At 37.8% G+C, this 27,750-nt stretch overlaps 1 protein-coding gene across 1 annotated transcript; it reads right to left on the bottom strand.

Moving 5' to 3' along the window:
* Nucleotides 1-1,452: 1,452 nt before the first annotated feature.
* Nucleotides 1,453-27,019, bottom strand: VCPIP1 (valosin containing protein interacting protein 1). Its single transcript, XM_061438883.1, has 3 exons — nt 24,307-27,019; nt 14,716-14,802; nt 1,453-3,657 (listed from the first exon to the last, which is right to left on the bottom strand). The coding sequence occupies exons 1-3, from the start codon at nt 27,017-27,019 to the stop codon at nt 2,786-2,788; spliced, it is 3,672 nt and encodes a 1,223-aa protein (XP_061294867.1). The 3' UTR covers nt 1,453-2,785.
* Nucleotides 27,020-27,750: the final 731 nt, after the last annotated feature.

The following is a 27,750-nucleotide window of genomic DNA, read 5'->3' on the forward strand; positions in this document are numbered from 1 at the left end:
AAATGGGCCTTAGACTTGCTCTTTAGTTCCTGAGTAGCCCTTCCCTGGGTGTTCATTATATTCTAGCTCATAATATTTGACAGTATCTTGTTTTCTTCGATTTCAACCAGTTTCTAACGCCAGTATTCTAGAGACACATCATCTTCAACTCTACCTGGACCGCGGGTCATCAATGCAATCTTGGTATGACTAACTACGCTTCAACTTTCAGTTAAACACTGCAAATGTAATTTTAACTATAGGACTGAATTAGAGTTATGTTTAATGGAGAGCTAAGAAAATATTTTAACTAATTTATGATCCCCAGTTTAGACTCAAAGTTGTGGCAATCACAAAAGGTAGTTCTAAAAATCATTCCTGTAATTTATGTATTTGATGATGGTAACCATATGGAAGGACAAATAATGATAGTCTAGAACTTAAAGAAATTCTAAGACTTTTTTGTGAAGATTCCTGGCCCACTTCTCAAATCCATTAATTCCTGCAACTGTATTTCAGTTGATTTAAAATAATGTCAAGAAACCTGACCATTCTCAGCATCAAGCCTTTTATTCTTTATCAAGGGAGAACCCAAACTATTATTAAAATATTCACACCTAAACCAGCTTCTAAACAGCACTGCCGTAGCAAGAGAAATTAATACTGTTGTCAGAGATTGAGCCTGCCTTCTACTATCCACAGGTACATTCTAACTTGACTAAAGGGAGACTTAATAGGGAGATAAAATGTGTAGCTGATGTTTTTACTTTAAGCTATGAAATGTATTTGTCAGTTATCAAACATACTGAGCCACAGGTGAAGAAAATATTTGTTAAAGAAAAGGTGATTATATCGTTTACCTGGAAGCAATGCATTTGTTTGTGAAAGTTTTCCTGTATTTAAACTAAAAAAAAAGGGGGGGGGGGTTCAGTGGCTGAAAAAGCCAAAAATAATTATAGTGGTTAGTGATATCTGTAATTTTTAAATTTAATACAGAGAAGTCACCTGAATTAACTAAATGGGAAATACTATTTGGGAGCCACAGTTCTTAATGTAAAACTAATACACAATATAAAAGTTCTAAAATTTCCTTCTATTTATAGACATAGAGAAAGGTATTTGAAAGTAAATTTAGAAGAATGGAGATAAAATGTGATTTTAAACAGGTGATAATGTGATAAAACCCAAATGTGTATCTTGCTCAGATATCACCTGCAAAATGTCTAAGGTTTCCATTCTTTCCCTATTCAAAACGGAGTAGTTTGTTTAATAAGTGATTCAGGCAGAGACACTTTCATAGAAAGAAACCAAAACCTCCCTTATTTGGAAACACAAGTACTGTCTATATTCCTTATGAGTCAATTTGCTGAGATTTTTAAACACCCGATAACATACTTTCTGATGTACATTTTCTTAAAATGCAAACGGTCCTGCATCTATCACACGAGCAAACAGAGACAGCCAGGCTTTGAATGCTCTAGATAAGAGATTGTATTAACATACATTTTGTCTTTCATCCATTCAAATTCAACTTAATTTCAGTGAACAGAGGAAAAAGATGGATTAACGTGTACATTTCAGAATACAGATTTGCAGAATAGGTTAAAATAGTGTGATGCCAATCTCAGGATAAACATTCTTTAAGGAGTAAACATGAAAGCTGCTTCTTGAGGAAACAGGCACTAAAGGTTTGATGAATACACTATTTAAGCAAATGCCCAGTTGATCAGGGTATGATGCAGTCAAGTTTGCATCCAAATCCAAGTGAAGCTAACAAATGAAGAAAATATAATGGATTCTAAGAAAAAAAAAAGGAAACATTTTTGGTTCAGAGGGGCTCAAAGACATTTAGCATATACAACTTAAATACCATTGATCAAAATTGTAGAACAATGTAACCCATTCATAAAGATAAATTCTTATTTATAAATTCTCTGTGAATCTGACAAACTCTGAAAATTAGAGATTAACTACTGCTACCATTATTTTTTTAATTATTTTTCTACCACACTTTGCGATCAACTTTTCTGCAAGATTAAAGAACAAAAATTTGGTGGTACTTGACCAGGCCAGGATTCAAAATAATGGTAACATATTATCAACACCAGAGCACACAATTGGCTGTGTTGGCTCAGACAGCAACATTACTGAATCACATTGACTTTATCATTCTAGAATAGATACTTTACCCCAAGCTTGCTCAAATCAGCAAAATGTTATATATCATTACACTATATTCTCAAGATATTTTCACGAAGAATACATATCTCTATGAATGTGTTTACGTTCACAGAAATGTCAGGATCCCAGTGTCTAACATATCCTTTATGAATTTCAAGATACAATTTAGTTCAGATAACCTTCAAATTTACATAAATCCTTTGACACGCTAGTAAGTATGTGGAATGGTTATCCTGATGACATCAACATTAGCAAAATCTTATCTTCCCCCAGTTCTAGCCTTTTGAGAAATCAAACAGATATAGCAAGAGAATCTTCATGTTTGCAACATTAAGACTTTCATGGAATTAAAATTACAAAGAACTTCCAATGAACCACATATATGGAAGTAACTCATTTTAGCAGATCTAATAACTATTTTACAGGAATTCAGAGCCAGCCTGGGCAGCAGTATATTAAAAGCTATTGCCAATCACACACTTGCTATCATGCACTGAATAACTAGATATAATCTTTGAATTATATACGTACAAGATTTTGTAATGACTAATCAAGTTATGTGGCCCAGCCAACAAATATTACATATTCACAATAAACATTCTGCCTTTATTAGCCTCTAATTAAATCAAGAGTGATCCATTGGCTCAGTTGTGTTTGTCATCTCAGCATCTTGACTATCCATCTCTTCGGGCTCCTCCACAGAACTTCCCTTTTGTGCTTCTGACCTTTCAGCAAATGCTGCTTCCAGTGCCTCTGCCACACAGCCATCGGCTGTTTCTATATTCAGATTTTCAGTGTCACCAGTTGGAGAAAAAGATTCAGGTGAGCCAGTCTGAAGACTCCCAGACTTCACAGAAGAACTCACAGCTTCCACTTTCCTTTGAGGAGGATCAGATGGTGACTGCTCTGTACTTTGATCCCGCAAGTGCTTGTCCATCGACGCCTGAATAGAAGACACCATTTCCTGCAATTTTTTCCGCTGGGCCTCAACCATATCAGGATCAAGCTGCCTGCTGTCTCTCGTTGTAACTACTCCAGGAGCTATTCGAATAAGCTCACTGTTACTAGGAGCAGCAGTGAATACAGAAGGCTCTGTTTTAATGGAACTACTACTAAAGTCTGTCCCTGTCGTATGCTTCCTTACAACTGGAGTCTCCCTGGCTCTTGGGTCAAGATGTGGGGTACTGGATGCAGTTCCTAGAGAATGCCCTTTCCCCTGAAAGGCCGTTACATTGTGAAGTTGCTCAGATTTCTTTTTCACTACTCCACCACTACCTAGTTTTAATAACCCATGTGAGGGGCTTGATTCCCTACTTCTTGTAGTAGCCTCTGCTCGAACCTGACTTACAGCCTCTTTAACTAAATCTTCAACATCAGGACCGATGGGAAAATGTCCTGCAGCGTCCACACACAACTCCAGTCTATCTTCAGAAGCATTATAGACAAAGGTTTTGCCAGGCAGATGTGGGAAAGTACAATGCTTGCCATCAGCCATACCTTAAGAAAGGAAAAAGAATTTAACACATTAAAATCTTACTTTAAAGGTGGAGTAAAGACAATTTTAATTGAAAGAGTAAACCTCCAATAATAATTTACAGGTAACAGCTGTCAAAACAAAATTAATTAGCAAATAATTTATTATACTTATTAACATAATTTAATACATTACAAAAAAAAAAGAAATACCACCATAAACCTTAAAGTAGTTCCCCAGAGGGTTTGAAATATATATATCATTAACCTATTACAAAGTTAGGAAAGTTAGTCTTTAAACAAACAGCTGAGTTTAATTAAAAAAAAAAAAAACTAGCACTAGTGTTAGTAAAGCATTTGCTTAGAGTAAAGCAGTAAGAAAATGGACTTTCATTTAATAAAATTCAAATTATAAACTTTAAAAATTCCTGTAAGGGCAAAGTGTTGTATACATACACATGTTGCATAATACTGAATTAAAAATCATAGTAATTTTATTAAATTACAGAATACCAGGATAAAAACTGTGTGTATATATGTATTTTTCACAAATATAAAAAGTATGAACTTTCAAAATAAGATATTCCATAATTAAAGTAGTCAATATGGGGGCACATTTAGGAAAGTTAACATTAAGGCTTAAGTATAATTGCAAAGACTTAAGTATAACTGCAAGAACTGACATCTGGTCACAATAAATTAATAATATCTTCTTCTATATTCATGTTACAACTCTTATTCTTCTCTGGCAGATGAGAACCACCAAAATAAGAGTGAGTTGTCAATACACCTCAAATAGCCCAGTGTGATATGCTTTCTCATAGTCAACTGATGCAGCAGTAGAGGGTAAGAACTTTAAAGCAGGCTTCCCTTCATTTTCCAGCTGAAGAGTTTGGTCTCACTAAGTGGTACTTCAAATGTTTACACTTTTTCCAGCCTGGGCATAAAAAAACTGCATGTGTGTTTTAAGCTATCCAATATCTTTTTACATGTTAAGTTTGTACACTGTAAGTTTACTCCAAATATGCAAAAATCAGACTTTTCAAATTTTATGAAACCATAGATTTTTCTATGTTTAAAAAAATGAAAGAGAATTTATAATAACATATGGGTATGTTTATAGCAAAATATAAAGCCAAAAGCAAACTAGTTTAAAATGAAGGAGACTGTTAGCAAGTACTATGGAAATTCAGAGAGGGGAAGGATGAGTGATATCTGGAATGCTTTGTGGGCATTAGGTAGTCTTAGAAGTATTAAGAATAGTTTCTTCCTTTCTGAAAAAAGCTACAGAATGAGAGTAAGTTCAAATAAACATTCATTTTGGCGGTAAGTTAAAGATCCAACGCGGATCTTTAGCAGTACAATGTTAGCAGTACAACATTTTTGGCAGAAAGAACTGACAAAAATAGATGGACAAACTTTAAAATCAGAGATGTCTAAATCGTACCTTTCAGAGTACAACCCTGAAATGAGTTTTACCTTCTACCAATCCCCTACCTCAGAGATCTGTAAACCATGGCCTAGGAAACAAAGGTAGCAAAGAAGACAGACTTTGGAATGGTAAGGCCAGGGATTCCCCGGGGCAAAGGTTTTACACAGTTATTTCAACAGAGAACAGCTACTGAGTCTCACTATGTGCCAGGAACTAAAGTAGACCCGAAGATTAAAAAATAAAATATAATTCTTAGGAGATGGATATAAATAGATAATTATAACACAATCAGGTAAGTGTAACAATGACAGTACTTCAGTTCAGTTGCTCAGTCGTGTCCGACTCTTTTCGACCCCATGAATCGCAGCACGCCAGGCCTCCCTGTCCATCACCAACTCCCAGAGTTCACTCAGACTCACGTCCATCGAGTCGGTGATGCCATCCAGCCATCTCATCCTGTGTGGTCCCCTTCTCCTCCTGCCCTCAATCCTCCCCAGCATCAGAGTCTTTTCCAGTGAGTCAACTCTTCGCATGAGGTGGCCAAAGTATTAGAGTTTCAGCTTTAGCATCATTCCTTCCAAAGAAAACCCAGGGCTGATCTCCTTTAGAATGGACTGGTTGGATCTCCTTGTAGTCCAAGGGACTCTCAAGAGTCTTCTCCAACACCACAGTTCAAAAGCATCAATTCTTCAGCGCTCACCTTTCTTCACAGTCCAACTCTCACAGCCATACATGACCACTGGAAAAACCATGGCCTTGACTAGACGGAACTTTGTTGGCAAAGTAATGTCTCTGCTTTTTAATATGCTGTCTAGGTTGGTCATAACTTTCCTTCCAAGGAGTAAGTGTCTTTTAATTTCATGGCTGCAGTCACCATATGCACTGATTTTGGAGCCCCCCAAAATAAAGTCTGACACTGTTTCCCCATCTATTTCCCATGAAGTGATGGGACCAGATGCCATGATCTTCGTTTTCTGAATGTTGAGCTTTAAGTCAACTTTTTCACTCTCCTCTTTCACCTTCATCAAGAGGCTCTTTAGTTCCTCTTCACTTTCTGCTATAAGGGCGGTGTCATCTGCATATCTGAGGTTATTGATATTTCTCCTGGCAATCTTGATTCCAGCTTGTGCTTCTTCCAGCCCAGCGTTTCTCATGATATACTCTGCATAGAAGTTAAATAAGCAGGGTGACAATATACAGCCTTGACGTACTCCTTTGCCTATTTGCAACCAGTCTGTTGTTCCATGTCCAGTTCTAACTGTTGCTTCCTGACCTGCATATAGGTTTCTCAAGAGGCAGGTCAGGTGGTCTGGTATGCCCATCTCTTGAAGAATTTTCCACAGTTTATTGTGATCCACACAGTCAAAGGCTTTGGCATAGTCAATAAAGCAGAAATAGATGTTTTTCTGGAACTCTCTTGCTTTTTCCATGATCCAGCAGATGCTGGCAATTTGATCTCTGGTTCCTCTGCCTTTTCTAAAATCAGCGTGAACATCTGGAAGTTCACGGTTCATGTACTGCTGAAGCCTGGCTTGGAGAATTTTGAGCATTACTTTACTAGCGTGCGAGATGAGTGCAATTGTGCAGTAGTTTGAGCATTCTTTGGCATTGCCTTTCTTTGGGATTGGAATGAAAACTGACCTTTTCCAGTCCTGGGGCCACTGCTGAGTTTTCCAAATTTGCTGGCATATTGAGTGCAGCACTTTCACAGCATCATCTTTCAGGATTTGGAATAGCTCAACTGGAATTCCATCACCTCCACTAGCTTTGTTCATAGTGATGCTTTCTAAGGCCCACTTGACTTCACACTCCAGGATGTCTGGCTCTGGGCGAGTGATCACACCATCATGATTATCTTGGTCGGGAAGATCTTTTTTGTACAGTTCTTCTGTATATTCTTGCCACCTCTTCTTAATATCTTCTGCTTCTGTTAGGTCCATAGCATTTCTGTCCTTTATCGAGCCCATCTTTGCATGAAATGTTCCCTTGGTATCTCTAATTTTCTTGAAGAGATCTCTAGTCTTTCCCATTCTGTTGTTTTCCTCTGACAGTAGTTAATTCACTAATTACTTGAGGATTATATAACTCATGCAAAGCACATACCACAGTGCCTAATATAATATACATCAGGCAGTCAACAGTTTTAATTTCTCTTAGATCAAAAGGTTTTGTAATTGCTTCCAGGTTTCTACTGTGAAGCTTTCCCTTGGCTATTCCTGGAGAGAATCATAGCACCAACACATTTATCACAGTATTACTTAACAATGAAACAATGGAAACAATCTAAGCTTTCAACAAGAAGAGAGGGGTTAAGAGAACTGCAGTCTATCTACCTAACAAAAGTAATATGCAGCTACTAATACTGATATAAATAAGTAACCTATGATGCCTCAGATAGATAATAAAACATGCATGATGGTAAAAAAGGAAAGTACTGTAATTACAATCATGCCCAAAAATGTATGTATAAGAGGAATATTTAGCAGTTTTACGTCATGTTCCCCATTTTTATATTTCTAGCCTTCTTAAACTGTTTAAAAACTTTAAAATATATATCAAAAAATCAATGCAAATACTGTGTTGTGATTAAACATAATCATTTAAGCTGTACATAACTTACACAGTCCTCTGAATTTTAAGAATCAAGGTATATTAAAATTTCTATATATATATATAATATCCACATTTCCACTGGACATATATACCAACAGACATGTATATTTATAGCTACATTCTTTCTTACATCAAAAAACTGGAGACTACCTAAAGTGAATTAGAACAATGGATGAATTATATTAAAATGATAATAGAATACTGTGCAGCAGTGAAAATGAACAAACTAGTTGAGCCCATGAATTTGAATGAATCTGAAAAAAGAGCTGCATAAGAGAAAGTCACAGAGAGAATGTACACAGCATAATTCCATTTTTATAAAATCCAAACAAAGCACTAAACATTGTAAGGTTAGATACCTAAAAAAGTATTAAAACTAAATTTGCCATTCATCTCTGCATTTATCTCTGTATAAACATCTTTAAGGAAACTTACTATGGTTTAAGCAAATTAATTTAAAAACACCTTTCCAAACATAAACACCAGGAATATTAAAAGCTGATTTGTTATATTAGGCAATATGTCTGTTCAAACATAAATATAACCATCTATCTGTTAAGAGTGGATTTGAAAGTAAGAAAATTATGCTCTTTTCTAGTTTTTGGAGGGTAGGGGGTGTATGTGTAGGGGGTGAGGAGGGCATGTTACACTTTTGAGTCTTTGTTCACGGGATGAGGAAAATGATCTGCCAAATGAATCTGTCCTAAAAATACAGATAACATTTTACCACAAATATCAGATGAAATTATATTTGAAAGGTAAAATAATTTTCTGATGGTGGCCCATTTCAAATGGCTATGTGATGGTCAAAAAATAATTCTGCAAATTACAACTGGGATTAGCTAAGTAATTATTAGGTACCAGGCCGTTGGCTAACTGCTTTATGTGCACAACCTCATTTTATCCTAGTAACAATCCAAAGATTATCACACCTACTATACAAACAAAGACACTGAGGCTTAGAAATCACACTGGACTAAGCAGTAGAGCCAAAATTTGACGTTAGATGTTCTTACTCCAGAGCTCTAAACTATCTCCTAATAAGAATAACCACCACAGGTAAGATTTGAAAAATATAATGAGTCTGCTGACATCTAACCCACACACAATTCACCCATTTTTAAGTGTACAGTTGCGGAGAAGGCAATGGCACCCCACTCCAGTACTCTTGCCTGGAAAATCCCATGGATGGAGGAGCCTGGTAGGCTGCAGTCCTAAGAGGTCTTAGGGGTCACTAAGAGTCGGACATGACTGAGCGACTTCACTTTCACTTTTCACTTTCATGCACTGAAGAAGGAAATGGCAACCCACTCCAGTGTTCTTGCCTGGAGAATCCCAGAGACGGAGGAGCCTGGTGGGCTGCCGTCTATGCGGTCGCACAGAGTCGGACACGACTGAAGCGACTTAGCAGCAGCAGCAGTGTACAGTTGAATGTTTTTTTTTCAGTATATTCAGAGTTGTGTAACCATCACCACAGTCACTTTTAGAATATTTTCATCATCCCAGAAAGAAACCCTGAGCGCATTAGCAGTGCCTCCCATTTCCTTCCCCCATCCCGTTCCTGGCTCCAGGCAACCACTGATATGTTCTCTAGGTGGGCCTATTCTGTCATTTATACGACTTTTCGTGTAAGTGAAATAATACAGTATACGGCCTTTTGTTTCTGGCTTGTTTCATGTAGCATATTTTTAAGGTTCATCCATGTAGACTGTACCAATACTTCATTCTTTCTATTGCCAAGTAATATTTCATTGTATATATATGCCACATTTTACTCATCTAGTCATCAGCCGATAGACATTTGCATGCTTTCCACTTCTGACTATTATGAATAATGCTATTACAAACATTTGTGTACCAGTTTTGTGTGGACAGTGTTCATTTCTTTCTGGTACACATGTGAAAGTGAATTGCTGGGTTGTACAGTAACTCCATCTTAAATCTTTTGAAGAAACTGCCAGACTTTCTCCCCAAGCAACTATACCATTTTACATTTTCACCACAATTTCCTTGCCAATAGATCTTATTATCTGTCTTTTTGTCCACAGCCTTACTAGTGAGTGTAAAGTACTAGCTCATTGTGTCTTTGATTTGCAATTCCCTATGGTTAATGATGTTGAGCATCAGTTCATGTGCTTATTGGCCATTTATATATTTTCTCTGAATAATGTCTATTCAGAGTCTTTGCCCATTTTTAATCAGGTTGTCTGTCTTTTTACTGCTCAGTTCTTTATATTTTGGATACAAATCTATTACCTGATAGACAATATTCAAAATCTTCTCTCACTCTGTGGGTTATTTCACTTTCCTGTTGGTGTTCTTTGCAGCACAAAACTTTGCTTTTTATCTACTTTTTTCTTTTGTTGCTTGTATTTTTGGTGTCATATCTAAGATTTTGCCTAATCCAAAAGCAAGATGTTTTATGCCTCTGTCTTCTAAGAGCTTTCTAATTTTAGCACTTATACTCAAGTTTTTTACACATTTTGAGTTAATTTTGTATTTGGTGTGAGGCAGAGGTCAAGCTTCATTACTTTACATGTGGATATTCAGCTGTCTCAGCACCATTTATTGATAAAACTATTCTTTCCCTCATTAAATTGTCTTAGCATCACAGCTAACATTTTAAAAATAATTTCAAACTGAAAACAAAAAACTATTTAGAAAACCATCAAGAGAATAATCATCCTTATACCACCCACCACAACCCTCCTACACAAAAACCAACTGAGGGAAGTTATTTTCAGTTCTGTGAAAGACATTGCATAAGGACCCCAATTACTGGGGGCCTTATGATCAGTTACAATTAAATAATAACTTAAAAAAAACATGAACTGGTATCAATATATTTCAAAAGGTAGAAAGAAGTGACAGATGAAAAGTTAAAAAGAAAAGGATGCCAGAAAAAAAGCGGGGAGGCAGGGGGATGCTGAGAGAGAAATCTATAGTTAAATGCTTATAGCAGAAAAAAAAATGCTTTAAATGCTTATAGTAGAAAAAAAATTTTATAATCAATAATCTAAGCTTCTATCTAAATAAGCTTGGAAGTACAAATTAAATCCAAAGCAAGCATAAGGAAGGAAAAGGTATACATAACAGCAGAAATCAATGAAAATGAAATCAGGAAAATACAGAGAAAACCTATGAAACCAAAGTTGTTTCTTTGAAAAGATCAATAAACTGATAAATCACTAGCTGGACTGGTCAGCAAAAGAAGAAAGGCAGAAACTGCCAATATCAGAAATGACAGAGCTATAGGCCTTACAGACATTAAAAAGACAGTAAGGCAGTATTATAAACAACTTCATGCCAATAAGACTACTAACTTAGATGAAATGGACAGATTTCTTACAGGCAAAACTAACAAAGCTTACTCAAGAAAGGGATTAACCTTAAGAGCACTTTATTAAAAAAATTAAATTCACAGTTAAAAACTGTCCTATAAAGAAAATTCCAAGAACAGATGGCTTCACTGGTGAATTCTACCATTTAAGAAAAAAATAATATCAAAGCTATAACACTTCCCAACTCTATTTTCTGAAGCCAAAATTACCCTGATTAAACAGTCATTACAAGAAAATAAGAAAACGAGATGGTTAGATGGCATCACCAACTCGATGGACTTGAGTTTAAGCAAGCCCCAGGAGCTGGTGATGGACAGGGAAGCCTGGCGTGCTGCAGTCCATGGGGTTGCAAAGAGTTGGACACAACTGAGCAACTGAACTGAACTGACAAGAAAACCACATACCAGTATGCCTCATGAATATGCTCACAAAAACACTCAACAAAATACTAGCAGTTGGAATCCAGAATGTGATGTTGGTTCAACATTCAAAAATAAATCAATGTAATTCACACTACCACCAAACTAAAGAGAAAAGCCTTAAAATATTATTTCAACAGATGCAGGGAAAGAGCATCTGATAATATTCAACATCCATTTACAATACTATAAAATCATCAATAAACTTATCAGGGCATTTCACCTACAGGTTTGAATGCTTTCCCCCTTAGACCAGAAACAAGGCAAGAATATCCATTCTCAACCCAAAATACAGTAATCAAGACTGTGGTATTGGTGGAAGGAGAGACATACAGATCAACAAAATAGAAAAGAGATCGTAGAAATAGACTCACATGAATAAGGTCAACTGATTGCTTTAAAAGTAACTTTACTGATTATATGCTGTATATAATTCACCTTTTTCAAGTGTCTAATTCATGGTCAATTGATTTTTCAAGTGTCTAATTCATGGTCGATTGATTTTTGAATACAAGCCTCCAGTAATTCAATGTATAAAGTATACCTTTTCCAACAAATGGTGCTGGAGCAACTACTGGATATGTACACACACACACACACACACACACACACACACACAAAATGAACCTCATCTCTCATACCTTATAACATATTTAAAAAATCAATTCAAAATGGATCATATACCTACATATAAATTAAAACTATAAAACTTCCATAAGAAAATACAGAAGAAAATTTCTGTGACTTTGGATTAGGCAAAGACTCTTGGATAGGACACAAAAAGTATGAATCACAAAAGACTGTTAAATTGGTTATCAAAATTATAAACCTTTGATATTCAAAAGATAATGCTGAAAGAATGAAAAGACAGGTTATAAACTGGGAGAAAATATATCCAAAATACTTATCTGATAAATGATGTGTGCCCAGAATATCTAAAGAACTCTCAAAACTCAATTAAAAAAATTTTTAAGCCAATTTTAAAATAGGCCAAAAAATAACAAGATGCAAATAAGCACAGGCTTCCCTGGTGGCTCAGACAGTAAAGAATCCACCTGCAACGTGGAAGACCTGGGTTCGGAAGATCCCCTGAAGGACGGCATGGCAACCTACTCCAAGGACGGCATGGCAACCTACTCCAGTATTCTTGCCTGGAGAATAATCCCCATGGGGTTGCAAAGAGTCGGACATGACAGAGTGACTAAGCACAGCACAGTACAAATAAGTACACAAAAAGATGCTCAGTATCATCAGTTATTAGAGAAATGCAAATTAAAACCATTATGAGAGAATAATATAAATCTTTTAGAATAGTTTTAAAAATAAACACTAATACTACCAAGTGCTGAAGGAATACAAAATGACCCAGTCACTTTGGAAAATGATCTGGAAATTTCTTATAAAGATGAGCATATACTTACCACATGACTCAGCAATCCCACTCCTAGGTATTTAGTATTTATCAAAGAAAACTGAAAACATCTGTTCACACAAAGACCTGTACACAAATGTTTTTAGTGGCTTTCTTCACAGAAGTCCAAAACTAAAAACAAACTAAATGTCCTTCAACTGGTCATAGGATTTTTAAAATGTGATATATACACACAGTGGAATACTACGCAGCAATAAAAAAATAAACAAAAATGAATAACCTATTAATACATGCACCCAGACAGATGGATCTCAAGCATTACATTAAAAATTGAAATTAACAAAAATTTTTTGTAAAGAGGCAAGATGATAAATATTTTAGGTTTTGTAGACCATATAGTCTTTGTCACAACTATTCAACTCTGCCAGTGCACTGTGAAAGCAGTCCTATGTAAGCATAAGAGTGGCTGTGTTTTAATAAACTTTATATACAACAGGCAGTGAGCCTGAAATAGCCCACAGGCAGTAGCCTGCCAACCCCCATGTTCAATCAAAAAGCCAGACACAAAAGATTAAACTATATGGCCCTATTTATATGGTGATATGAAAAAGGAAAACAAATAGGGACAGAAATCAAATCAGTGGCTGTCAGGGCTAGGGATAGAGGTAAGGGATTAATAAGAAGGGCACAAGGCAACTTTTTGGAATAGTGGAAATATTCTATATATTAAGTGTAGTAGTGATTATATGACTGCCTATGTTTGTCAAAATTCACATGCCCATATACCTAAAAAGGATGAATTTTATTATATGCAAATTATGTTTCAATTATCTTGTCAAAGAAAGGGAGGGAGCGAGGGAGGAAAGAAGCAAGCCAACTGGCCATTTTCTGGTCCCTGATTCAATAAATCAAAAGAAAAAAACATTTTTTTTCAAACAATCAAAAATCAAGGAAATTTAAATACTGCCTGGTGATATTTTAAAAACTATTGTTCATATCTTTTAGATGTGATAATGGTATTAAGGTTAAAAAAAAAATGAGTTCTTACTTTTAGAAATACATACTGAAGTCTTACAGATGAAATTATGTCTGAGATTTATTCTAAAACAGTCCATTTGAGAGGGGATGGATAAAAATGTACTGATAATTACTGAACCTGGGTGGTAGGTAAATAGGGGTTCATTACATTATTCTTACTACTTTTATATGTGTGAACATTTCTACAACAGCCAAATTGGGTTTTGTTTTTTTAACAAGGAAAAAAAAGTACATGAGAAAGAAAAAACATAAAATAGAGATTATGCACTTGGTCTAAAGAGGTCAGGCAGGTAACAAAGTGAGAAAGCCAGACTGATAAAAGTCAGAAGCCAAAAGCATTCACATTAAATCTTTGAAAAAACGTATGGTGTCTAAACATACACACTAGCAATCTCTCTCTTAACACCTTAAAACTCTGAAGATAAGTTACACACTTGCACATATCTTTATAAACAATACATACACAATGTGAAAAGAAGTTAAATGTAAAGTGAATTATTTCCTAGACTTCAGAAAATACTGAGGTATATAGTATCACAGTCCAACACAACAACAACAACAAAATGCTGCATTATCTGATTCTGGGATGGACACTAGCACTATAAATAAACTGGCCTCTAATTCTACAATTTAAATGAGAAAATATGAAAAAGAAAGTGATAGGAGATTTTTTAGTAATATTATAGCAGAAAACATAGTTGATCATATCAGGATAATAATTCATTCTAACTAGGCAGACTGATACAGAAGAATATATACCCTAACATTGGAAATCATTTTAGAAGAATATTATCTGAACTTTCTTAAAACCTTATAATAGCTTGAGTGGAGATATTATCCAAGAATAAAGTCAGAAAGCAACTATACCCATGGTTTTCTTCATAATATTGTAGAATACACCACCCTGCTGGAACATGTGAGGAAGACCTTTTGCATAAGACCATACATCTTCTCCTGTAAAATAAAAAGATACAGTATTAGCAGAAAACCAGAGAGTTCAACCCAGGCTTGCTTTAATATGGATGAGCCTCAAACAGAGATTGTAAGGCAGATATTCTAAATAAGCAATGCAGTCTAGTATAATATACCATTTAGGGAGCAATGTGGAATGAGGGACTATGGCCCCTCTAAATGCGACAGCCATTGCCAAGTGCTGTCACAGAAGAATATAGGTCCAATGGTTCAAGAACAAATGGCATTTTAAGAGAAGCCAGAAATCCAAATTTCTAATGTCAATTCTCCCAGTTTTTAAACACAGGAACTGATTCAAAAATGACTTTAAAACTGCATGAGTCAATACTGGGCATATTAAACAAAATATACATGAAGACTCAATCCAGTTTAAAGTAAACTAGTACGCAACTATGGACTAGAACGACAGAAATGGTTACTGAAAGATATTTATGTTTTTAAAGTAGAATATAAAAATATATTCTATATTTATGTAAAAACTAATAAAAGCAGATGGAAAGGGCTAGGGAGTAAAGTAAATAGGCAGACTGAAGATAAGTAATTAATGTATTTTGTTGTTCCAAAGTTGACTTTTTAAAACAGAAATTTGCTGGGGGGGAATGATGAGATTTAGAATAAATATCAGAAGCCCACAAAATAGCCACAAGCAAACCACCATTTCACAGAAACATATTTTTCAAAAACACCCTTTGAAGTGCCTATTATCAATAAGAAGTTTCAAATAAAAAGTTAAGAATGATAACCACTATCCAGGAAGTTAACAAAGAATGGAAGGAACATAAAAGTTATTTTGGTTTGTGGAATATGGTTTTTCTGTGTGTGTGGTTTCATTATTTTCTAATCTGATAAAGTATATGTACTGCTTTTATACTCAAGACTTTATAAAGTTGATTTCTACTAGAAGACAATACTGTTGGATCTGAGCTTTGAATGGAGGTTATGATAATGTGAGTTAAGCATTCTGTACCTACAATCTCTCAGAGCTCTAACCCCTTTCCACATTCATAAACAGGAATATGAATCTGCAAGGGAGTTGGTGAAAGTATAAAGTTTAAAGTGTACAACAAAGCCTAAAATATATAAAAAGCCTCAGCCACTTAGCGTTTCAGTTAATTAGAACATTTACTTACACATAAACACTTCATTCACTAATGATACAGTGCAACCAGAATATGGCAATATTTAAGGGTGAACACAGAAGTTTAATTTAAAATTTTGAATATTAATAAGAAACCCCAAATACAGAATGTTAACAACTCTGTCAGAAGTTCTGACTGCTGAATTTATCATTGAACTTTACTTGGATTATTTCTCCGGTGGTAACCTTTCATTTAGTTATTATCAACGTTATCTTAAATGTACTTAGTATTTTATAAAATACTCTAGGATATCAATTGTCAAATATTCTAGAATATCAAAATGTATCAAAAATTATATGGTAGCACTTAATTATTTGGTCCGAATCTAGAAGTGAAGTGAAGTCGCTCATGAGTCGCTCAGAGTCATGTCCAACTCTTTGCGACCCCATGGACTGTAGCCTACAAGGCTCCTCTGTCCAGGGATTTTTCCAGGCAAGAGTACTGGAGTGGGTTGTCATTTCCTTCTCCAGGGGATCTTCCCGACCCAGGGTCGGAAACTAAACAGGTGCCAAAATAATAAACTGCTCAGAACTGACCACCCAAATACTAGTAAGAAAAATGATGTGTCTTAATACTACTTTATAAACCCAATGATTCCTTACTTAGCAGGCAGAACTCTAAAAAGAAAGAATTCTACTGAAGTGCTTATCAACCCTGTGTTTTCATCATCTCCCTAAGGATTCTTTTTAGACATTATTTTCCTAATCTGCCTTCCTAATGACATCTGAATACTACAGACACACTGTTTATCTGGTTATGTATTATGTATATATCTTACACTTGTTTCATTAAATAGAGTAAGATTTATTTTACCCTCCCCCAAGAACCAAGTTTCACCCCCTTCAGACTATATGGCCCCAGTCAGTATGCATACTCTATTGCTTTAAGGAAAGGGCAGATACCATCTAAATTCCTCCCAGATGGCTCAAGTAGTAAAGAATCTCCCTGAAATGCAGGAGCCTCAGGAGCTGCTGGTTCAATCCCTGCGTCAGGAAGATCCCCTGGAGGAGGAAATGGCAACCTGCTTCAGTATTCTTGCCTGGAAAATTCCACTGACCGAGAAGCCTGGTGGGCTACAGTCCATGGGGGCACAAGAGTCGGACACGGCTTAGCGACTAAACAACCACCACCACTCAGCTCTGAGCAGGCACCTCACATGGCTTCATTTTCTCCTCACAACTGAGCCCTATTTCACAGAAGAGACAAGCTAAGAGAGTGTAAATCATTCTCCCAAGATCAAATAGCCATTAAGTGGCAAAGCCTGGATTTGAATCCTGGGTACATTCTACAGCTTATACTCTTTCCACGGTTACTAAACCGTTGCTGCTGCTAAGTCACTTCAGTCGTGTCCAACTCTGGGCTACCCCATAGACGGCAGCCCATTGGGCTCCTCCGTCCCTGGGATTCTCCAGGCAAGGACACTGGAGTGGGTTGCCATTTCCTTCTCCAATGCATGAAAGTGAAAAGTGAAAGTGAAGTTGCCTCGTCATGTCCGACTCCTAGCGACCCCATGGACTGCAGCCTACCAGGCTCCTTGGTTCATGGGATTTGCCAGGCAAGAGTACTGGAGTGGGTCGCCATTGCCTTCTCAGAACTAAACCGCTACTAAAGGTCAAATCATGTTAGAACAAATTTGGCATAACCATCAACACACTCTCCTTATAGAAACCCACAGCATCAACGACTGATTGGAAGAAAAAAAAAGGCAAATTATTTCCTTTGGTGTTAATATATACACTTCCACTGAAGTCATGTTTCTAAGAACCAAGGAAAGGGATCAGAGATCAGAAAGCAGGAACTGTGACACAGCATAAGTCTCCCATCAGTCACAGACAGTTCGCATCCCTTCTAGAACTACCCTGGTTTAGGCCTGTCTCCTGCCTGAAGGGCTGCCACTGCCTCATCCTTGGTTTCCACTCTAATCTTCTCCCCAAGTCCCTCCTCCACACAGCCTTCAGAAATCTTTAATGGTTCCCCCATATAATAAGGCAAAAGGTCTAGTTCCTTTTCATGGCATATAAGTCAGCCTAAGATTCCTTGTCCTCACTCTCCCTCACATCTCTCATTAAATCTTGATTTCTACAAAGCAAACCACCAAACTGCTGTATTTCCCCAAAGGCCAATAATAGCTATGCATTCTTTAAAACTCAACTTAGGTGTCACTTCCTGTAGGATTCTTCAGTGGTGGGTAGGGAAGTTCCTTTCTTGCTGCTCCTATGTTATGAACACCACAGCCCTTGATCACAAGGCAGGTTGACTCAGTTAACTTTTCTGTTTCCCTTTCTATATCAGAAGCTTTTCAGAGTCAGGAAAAGGTCAGTGGCCCATTCGACTTTCTACTTCCAGGGCCTGGCACAATGCTGCAGAGACAGGAGCACTTAGAATTCATGTAATGAATAAATAGTATTAATAATGCCTGAGAGGAGTCCATGAAAAAACTTAGCTTAAGCACTATAATGACAACTGTTCTATAATGCTATATGGATAAAATGTTAACTAATGGTACTATCTGTATACCTCTTCATGAATTTAATAAAATCATAGCAAAAACAAAGCTAAAGACTTTTAGGTACAAATTTGGAGTTAAAAAATAAATAAATCACAGTAATGTAACGTATATCATGGTGACCATAGTTAATAATACTGTATTTGAAAACTGCTAAAAGAGTAATCTTTAAAAAAAAAGCGGGGGGCAGGTAGAATTACTTTCTACTATTTCACTGGAATGCAAATTCTTAGAGAAGAGGACTAGTCTGGTAAAGCATCTACCAAATGTTAATTCACATTCTTCTGATAGCCTCCACTTATTTTAATTCAGCTGCTTCTTCATAGTACAACAGTAAAATACTTACATTGAACATACTGTGCATAACTGTACAAAAAAGTCTATAACACAACCATAGAAAACCTCTGTTCATACGCTGTCTTCCTCAAATCTTTCCTAATAATCTTTAATTCTCCTACCTGACAACAGTTATTATATATGGCAGTGATAGTATGGATGATTTTCCCTTTGGTTGTCTAATTTTCTTCCTCTTTAAAAAGAAATAAAATTTTAAAAATATGTTAAATTATATTTAAATGATTTTTTTCTAGATTTTAGAAAAAAATCAGTTAATCACTAACAACAAAATAATGAGGCTAAAAGTGAGTTTAAAAGGTCATCATTCCAATTTTCTAACTTTAGATATTTAAAAAGGCAATTTGAAGTTTCTACTTGGCAATTTATAAAGCAAGTAAGATTTTAAAATCTAACATATATGTGAAATATAGTTATTATAAAAAGAAAAACAAAATCAATTTTGAAATACTATTTAGAGTCCCCCCTCCCCAAATATCTAAGTTAATTCTGAACTCAAATACCTATTACCATAAAGTAAACTGACCAAAATATACATTTAAACTAGGAACATGGGGCTGTTTCTACTAGAAAAAATTCTAAAGGTGTTCATTAGCTGAAAAAGTTGTTGCCATCTCTCTACCCTTCCTCCAGATTCTGCCATCTAAAATTGTATCTACCTTGAAAGAAAAATGGAAGTGAAGTTGCTCAGTCCTGTCCCACTCTTTGCAGCCCCATGGACTGTAGCCCACCAGGTTCCTCCATCCATGGGATTTTCCAGGCAAGAATACTGGAGGGGGTTACCATTTCCTTCTCCAGGGGATCTTTCTGACCCAGGGATCAAACCTGGGTCTCTCGCATTGTAAGCAGATGCTTTACCACCTGAGCCACCATCTACTTTACTAACTGTCAAAATCATTTCTAAGAAAGGCATGCTTATTTCTCTCCTTGTACTCAATCCCTTATGCGTCTTCTCAGTGTAATCATCAGCATTAAAAGCTATATTTATCACACACATACATGCACACAAACCTAACTGTGTGGAAGTGTGTACACAAACATACAGAGTCTGAGTCTCTGGGGAGTACAAGTGTTTAAGAGAACTACTGTATTCTACTCCCTACATACTTGAGTTCTTTGAATTTTTAAAAGTAATATTATAATTGAAAAAATATGAAGAAAAAAAGAAACAGAATCATGTTTAACTTAATCTTCAAAGTATATTATAAAAATCACCATTTATAATATACATATTTACCTTAAGATACATCTATATACATTCCTTTTATTCAATTTTATAACTGTTCCCCCATTAGAAATATGATGTTTATAAATCAATTAGAAAAGTTATCTGATAGTATGTTAAGCATAATAGATGCATTAAGTACTATCTAGATTTGAAAGTGTCCTTCACCCAATATTTGAAGAAAAAATTCAAGAAGCAATAATGATATTCAGACTCCAAGTCATCTTAAAAATAAGTGTCTAAATACCAGGTGCAATTCTGAAAATACCCAAGGCAACTACAACATCAAGAAGTACTATGAAATTATGAAAAACTGTGTAAAAAAAAAAAAGCTGTGTAATTTAAACTTGTATATTAAAAACTCATGCCATTCTTTCAGGAAGATAGAAAGTAGTTTCTCAACTCCTGAAAGGATGCTAACCTTCGCAGTAAAGTGGAGTAAATATAACAAGTAGCTTAATTCCATCAAAGCAACTCTGACAACATATGTATAAAACTGACCAACTATTTTTCACAAATCTCTTTATCTCTTGGAAAAGAAAATTAATGAAAAGTTTTGTGGAATATAATACTAAGAAAAAAGAAATTAGCCTAGTCTTTACAGTGGATGATGTACTGTCTGTCATATCTACCACAAAAAGCTGGCCTTTGCAAAGCCAGAGTTACAGTTACTCACATATTGTATAAATAATGAAGAGAACAGTGTAAAAATTGTTTAATAACGTCCAAGTGGTCTGGATAAAGAAGATTAAAATCTGTGAAATATTACAGGTAAGAACACTGTTATTTCATTTTTAACTAACATCATTAGATTCAAAGTGACAAGTTCCATGAACTGAGCAAAAGACTGATGCACTCACTGTCTTGATACAAACAAGAAATATAAATTCTATTTAATAAATATCCTACTTAAAAAAACAATAGAAAAACCACATGTCTCTGGCTATCAAGAAGTCAGCCTATTTAATAAGGATACACAATCATTATACATACATACACACATTTATATCTTTATGGCTTTCATCAACAGGTCTCCAGCTTCCTTTTTCTTTATATATAAAAATTATAAATGAAAGCTATAAAAGTATGGGAAGTCCTCAGTTGAGACCCTACAGGTAAATTTATGGAAGGCAAGGATCATGTCTGATTTATCTTTGTATCTACAGCACAGTCTCGCTCATAGCAGACATTTTGCTGAAAGGATCTGCATTCATTCATTCAACAAGCATGTACTTAGCACCTAGAAAGTGGAGGGCCAGTACTAGGTGATAGGGTAGTAAGTAAACCAACATATAAAATCAGGAAAACTTGTAACAGGTGCTATGAGGGAAATGAACAGGGTGCCATAACAGAGGGAACCTACTTGGAGTGGCTTAGCAAAGGTCCCTGAAACCCTTACCCTTGGGTAAGGTGGTCAGGAGGAAACCTCTTTTAAGAAAGTGGTATCAAAGCCTCACCTAAATGAGAAGGAGCCAGCTATTCGAACAGCAGAAAACTTGATGAGCTATTTGCTAAACTAACACATGGTAATTCACAATTTCTGCACTTTGAAATTTACAATTTTCTTAGTAAACCCTGTCATTTCCCATTTTCCAGCTCTCTCCAATCTAAACATCAAGAGTTCCCGGCACTCATTCACATAAGGTTGTGCGTACTTACTTAGCTATCCCCATATTGAGATTTTTTACAAACTAGCACTTTTAAGAAAATCTTCCCAGGAATTCCCTGGCAGTAATGTGGTTAGGACTCCGTGCTTCCACTGTCGAGGGCCTAAGTTCAATCCCTGGTTGGGGAACTAAGATTCCACAAGTCCCACAGCATGACCAAATAAAGAGAGTATCTTCTACATAATTCAAATACAGTTATGAGAGAATTAGAGGTAGAAAACTAATGCTTACAGAGGGACTAATATACGGGCCAGGCACTGTTTTCGTACTTTAAAGCAGAAAGTCAAGTGACACCACCATAAAATTAGCAAAGCACTCTGCTTAAATTCTGTGTCAGGAGTAGAAGTGGGAGAGTTTATGAAATGTGTGGGTTTTTAAGGTCAGCAACATAAATGCCAAAGGTGGAAAGAGAAGAGATCATTAACAAGAAGACATCATCTTAGTCAATTCCTTGCGGTCCACAGTCCAGTACTCAGACATTAAGGTCCAGAAACCTCAATTCAAACTCAAAAAGTGACTAATCGTAAACAAGAATTATATTTTACTAATTTTCATTATGAAATAGTGATATATTATTATGCTGGCCAGAATTTTAGACTACTGATCATAATCTCACCGGTGCCACTGCATTTTTAATCTCCATGGAGAACATAACCTCCAAATGAATACAAGCCTCACCTCACTGTCACCTCCACATCAATACTTACATCAGGAAGCTAAATGAGTGATTAGACTAGAAGCTTGATGACTATGGAATCGGTAAAGGGATACAGATTTTTCAGCCAGGCCAGGGTAAGGACTGATCAAATAGTCCTGCCCCTCAACAGAGATTACCTTTCAGTTACCAGAATTTTCATGAGCCCCAGTTGACACATCTTTCTCCTTTGTACAGCACTGTATAAACAGTGCCAAATTCTGCTTTTCAACTGTTTTTCAATGTTCAATGCTGACCATCCATTCCATTTCTGCTGACACAGCCTTTCTTTAGCTATGTTAATGTCATCTATTTAATTCAATCAAAAAACCTTCCAAAGTGCCTACTACCTGCCGGGCACTATACAAGGTGCTGAGCATCCAAGGCTGGACATGAGCCACATCCTCTTCTACTGAGAAAGACCTCTTTTCCTGACCAGTCTCTGACCTGGAGATTACGGTTTTTTTAAAACATGCATACATCTAAGTTTACCCATTCTGTGCTGGTATTATTTAATTTACAGAGTTCTGGGAGTACACAACTGTTACCTAAGTATCAACTACAAGAGGTAATCCTGTGTACAGGAGGCAACTGAAGACCTGAGCAGTTAAGCAGCTTGCCTAAAACCACTAAGTTAACAAGTACTGAAGCCAGAATTCAAATTGTAGGACTTTCTGACTCCAGAAATCACAATCTTTACTCTCTTTCCTTTACTTTCCTTTACTCCACACGGTCTCCAATAAACTAAAAACTCTTAAAAGACAGAAAAACGTAAAGTGCCCCTAGTAAGTACATTTCTTGACATATCCCCCAATTCAATAATTACGTCTGACAAAATAAAGTCAGCAATATTGTTATAAATTTGCGTAGATAGATCCCCTATTAATAGATCCCCTATTAACTAGGCCCCCAAACTTAAGCCAGAAATAAATTATCTTCATTTTGGAAGGTCAAGGCCCAATTCACTGATATTTAGTACTCTTAGAAAAGACAAAAAACACCCAGATCACTTTTTTACTTGAAAGATCTCATCTCAGCAAAAATAAGGCCCCTGTAATATGTAATATATTTCAGTTTTACTTCTACTTTAAGCCTCAATAAAGCATACTAACAGTAATTTAAAAACAAAGATTAGCCAATAAAAATAATGTATAAAGTACACCATTGGATCATTTCCCAAATCATTTAAAGCTTTAAATCACCTATTTGGTTGACAATATATTTTCCTTTAATTTGTGTTGAATTATTAAAAAGAAATGCTTCTTAAGGAATCCCATTAACATCTACCTCTGTTTATTATGTTTTCCACGAGTTATAATGTAATAGTTCATTATAACTGATGGCAAAGAGTCACTGAGCAAATTATTTAAAACACAAATCCCGATGTACAAATAAGAAAAAGCTGATGGACTGGGAAAGGGAGAATAGGAAATGGATGAGAGATTATTAGGTGGGAGTGCAGTGAGCATGTAACCCAGAAACTGCAATTCATCAAACAGGAAGTGCTGAAATCACATGACATACAAGAAAATGAAATTTAAAAATAAATGACAAGGGACAAGGTGTACATGCTCAAAAGAGCCAAAGGGGTAAAAAATGAAAAAGGCTGTAAATGGAGCCATCACACTATGATTTTTAAAAAATGACAAGCAATACATTACACTTAAATAATCTGGTGACAGTAAGGGACTACTTTCACTTTCTTAGTTATGTTTTCCCAGGATTTACTCAATAGAGAATCACACTAACATCTATCCACTGTCAAAAAACGAAAGAAAAGAATTTTCTTCTAAAATATATAATCAGTTTTTACGTTGACCAGATTTTTTTCTACAAAGACATGAGAAAAAGTATATTACACTCACAGTTACGAAACACCATCTGAGTTAAGCCAATCTTACCCATTAACGTTGCTAAAAGACACAAGGAGTACATTTCTTTGTCAGCTTGCTCCTGAAGCTCCTTAGATGACAGTCTGCCGGTGACAGCACTGTCTTCTGGTTTCACAGTGTGGGCCGAGTGGGCAGCAGCAGACTGACCCCCTTCGGCTTTACTTTTCAGAATCTCGATTGTGATTCTGTCACCATGCTGTAAAGGAACTGGCTCCTTTTCCATTCCTGCCTGGGGTGGCATTAACTCTTTAGGAGGAAAGCCATATCGAATACACTGTAAATATGGCGGAATGTTGAATTCTCTGGCTATGCTTTCCTGAAGTTCAAAAAAGGTTGTTGAAGGCTTAAGTGTAACCATGGACTGCCGTCCATCATTAGTTGTGATTCGGATCTTTTTCTCCTTAGAAGTGGTTGGCGAATAGGGAGCCTTGGTAGGGGTGGCAGGTGCAGAGGATGGGCCATCACGAACAGTACTGGGAGAAACAGTCCTGGGCTGCCCCTTCTGTTCTTGTTTTAACTTCTCTGTTTTCCGTTTCTGCATTACAGAAGCCTGTTCCGTAATATTCTGTTGAATAGTTCTTTCAGTTTTACTCATGTTTAACTCCTCCTTGTGCAAAGTTTTCGCTTTCTGTCCAGTAAGAATAATTTTAGTTGGGAGCGGGGACTCCGACTCTTGTCCTTGTACATCTCCAAATCTTTGGGCATGAGCACCATCTATATTTACAGGAGTATAATCATCAGGATTCTTTTTGGCAGTCTGATGCAATATAGTGTGGACAACTTTCTGAACTAAGATTTCACTCCCAAATTCACCTGGAAAGTGCTTGGTAACAAGTTTCATCGCAACATCATACACATTGCTATTCAAAGATGCATCGCTTTCATACTGGAACCAATACACTGTTTCTCTGACCACTCTTCCACCCCATTCCAAAGTAATAGGAAAAGCTTCTGGTAGATTGTCATACTCTTTCCCATCCCAAAAATGTTTGAATCCACAACCACATTTGCCACCAGTGGACCTGGAATTAGTTCTGTCCCCATCCAAATACACAATAGATCCATCTCCTCTAACTCTTCGCACAGATGTGCCATGGCACCAATTACAAGCTGTCAGGTTACTCAAGCCGTAGTCTGGTACCAGGACATCTCTCACTGAATCATATGAGCAAACCAAATTGTTCAAGGGAAAGCTATAATTTTTGTCAGGCCTCAGCTGTCCATGAGTACTTTTTGCCAAGTTATACAGTTTCCCTCCCGGAGCCAACCACTCTGGAGGAACATGAAGTTCAGAAAGGGCACCACAGAGCAAACATTTGTGAAGGCGATTATCCATTACTGCTTTTTTAGCAGCTGCTGTGACTTCTTCAGGCTGAACTCCTATCACCCCGGTCCTCCTGTAGAAATACTGATGGACATCAGCCACCAAACTAGGATGGATACCATGCTTGTCCATAAAGACTTCTTCCATAGCAGCAACAAGCCGAAGTAAGTATTTATCCTGCAAACTTCTGTCTCCTCCAATAACGCAACCACCATCCTCCTCAAGTTTGATGTACTTCTTAATGAGGTCCTGAGGCACACCCCATGCTTTAGGAAGCAAATTCATAGGCAGTTTGGGCAAAGCAGCCCCTTTTATGCCTACCAAGGGGATATAATGGTTTCTACCAGAGCTACTCCAAGCGATACAGATTGGTTTGTTCAAATGACCATCTCTGCCGGTGCACTTCTCTGCAGGGATGAGCCCTGGCAGAAAGGTGGCTGAATAATCACCAGAGCTTCTCATGCCACTGAGCGAATCTAACAAAATAATAGGGCGATGAAGCACATTGGCGAGGCCAAATATGTGGATGTTCCGCAGGCCCAAGGGAACCCCCTCAGGCGGTACAAACAGAGGGTCACACTCGTTGATAATGTCCTCCCACTCAGCAGCATCAATGAAGTCATGGAACAGCGCTTGATACCGGGCCAGGTGCTGCTGGAAGTGCTGTTTAAGATTCTCTCTCAAGGCATGCCAGAAGAGCTCTCGGCCCACTAGGGCCCGGGACACAGCATGCACCAGGCAGTGCCCATCCCCGTCCACATGCACGGGAATGAGGCATTCCTGACTTTTATTGGCCCGCTTGATGTCCTCGAGGGTGTCATGCAAATACAGGAGGCTTCCGGAGCGGTCCTTGCCATAGCCCACCGTGTTGACATGCTCCGGTTCGATGAGGAAGGCGCGGTCACCCAGCAAAGCGCAATCGAACAGCTCGCCCTGGTTCATGTCCCGGAGCAGCTTAGCCCGGCCGGTCTGTTTGTCCATTCCGTAGCGAGCTAATATGGGCGACAGCAGTTTGCAGTGGTAGTTTGAAAGGCCCATCACCTTTACCAGTTCTGTGTTCTTCTTGGGTGCCCCCGTCACCCCGAGCAGCGCGTTCCGCAGCAGGTTGTGAAGCACTACGTCCGGGTCGGTCACCTCCTCCACCCCCAGCAGCTGTTGCTGCTCGTGCCGCTGTCCGCACTCGGTACACTCGATGCTGACGGAACCGGAGGCCGGGAAGAACAGACGCGCCTGGCACTTCGGATCCGGGCAGCTCCCAGAGAGGATTCTCCGGTCTCTCCGCTTCGAAAGCCCCCCCGGAGTCGCCGCCGCCGCCGCTGCCAGAGACGGCGGAGTCTGCGGAGCCTCTGGAGGAGGCGGCGGCGGCGGCAGCGGAGGCGGCGGCGGCGGCTGAGACATAGCTCTCGGCTCTCGAGTCTCGCTCCGCGTCCCAAGCGACCCTCAAAGGCTCATAGCCCAGACCCCCGCCGGCCCGACTCGGTCTCGTCCAGGCCCAAGGCGAATCACTTTCCTTTCCCTACCAGCTCCTCCTCCTCCTAAGCGAAGGCGGAAGCGCCGGACGTTGTTTCTCTTCTTACTTCTCCACTGCCGTAGCCGTTGCCCCGAACGTAACGGCCACCACCCTACCCCGCACTCACACTCACTCACTCTCGCTCTCTCTCCCTCAGACACACAGACATACACGCCCTCTCTGAGACTGCGCAGGCGCAGCTTTCGCTCTGCCCTCTGGGAATTAGAGTCTTTCAGCCTCTCGCCTGACCATCAAGTACTAGGAGCTTTGGTCCACAAAGAACTACAAGTACCGTGAGGCAAAGCGGTTCGGTGCCCGCAGAGAGGAGGAAGAGGAAAGCAATAGGAATGGGGGCAGACAGGAAGAGACTCACTCACGTTGCCTTCCGGAAGTTGTAGTTCTAGCTCAATCTCTTTTGTCGTCGTCCCCATTCTAAGGCCCAAGCAAAATGAGTATGAGAGACCACATTTCCTAGGATGCCGTGCGGTGCGATCAAGCTCACTTCCCCCTTAGGCGGAGGGAAGGATGCAGGGAAGCTTGGTTAAAAACAGAGTTAAAGGGAATGGGTGTCGGAAACAGAGGGTCTGAAGTTCACGGCTCCTAGAAGGGGAGGGGAATG

Source organism: Bos javanicus, chromosome 14 (genome assembly GCF_032452875.1).
Source record: "Bos javanicus breed banteng chromosome 14, ARS-OSU_banteng_1.0, whole genome shotgun sequence".
Lineage (NCBI taxonomy): Eukaryota > Metazoa > Chordata > Mammalia > Artiodactyla > Bovidae > Bos > Bos javanicus.

What these genes read in the sequence shown, in the direction of transcription:
- VCPIP1 (XM_061438883.1), bottom strand. Translation starts at nt 27,019, where the DNA reads ATGTCTCAGCCGCCGCCGCCGCCTCCGCTGCCGCCGCCGCCGCCTCCT. An exon ending in TCTTTTAGCAACGTTAATGG is followed by an intron (nt 14,803 to 24,306) that starts GTAAGATTGGCT and finishes TTTATTTTACAG; the next exon opens with GAGAAGATGTATGGTCTTAT. An exon ending in TATTATGAAGAAAACCATGG is followed by an intron (nt 3,658 to 14,715) that starts GTATAGTTGCTT and finishes TCCTTTCTTAAG; the next exon opens with GTATGGCTGATGGCAAGCAT.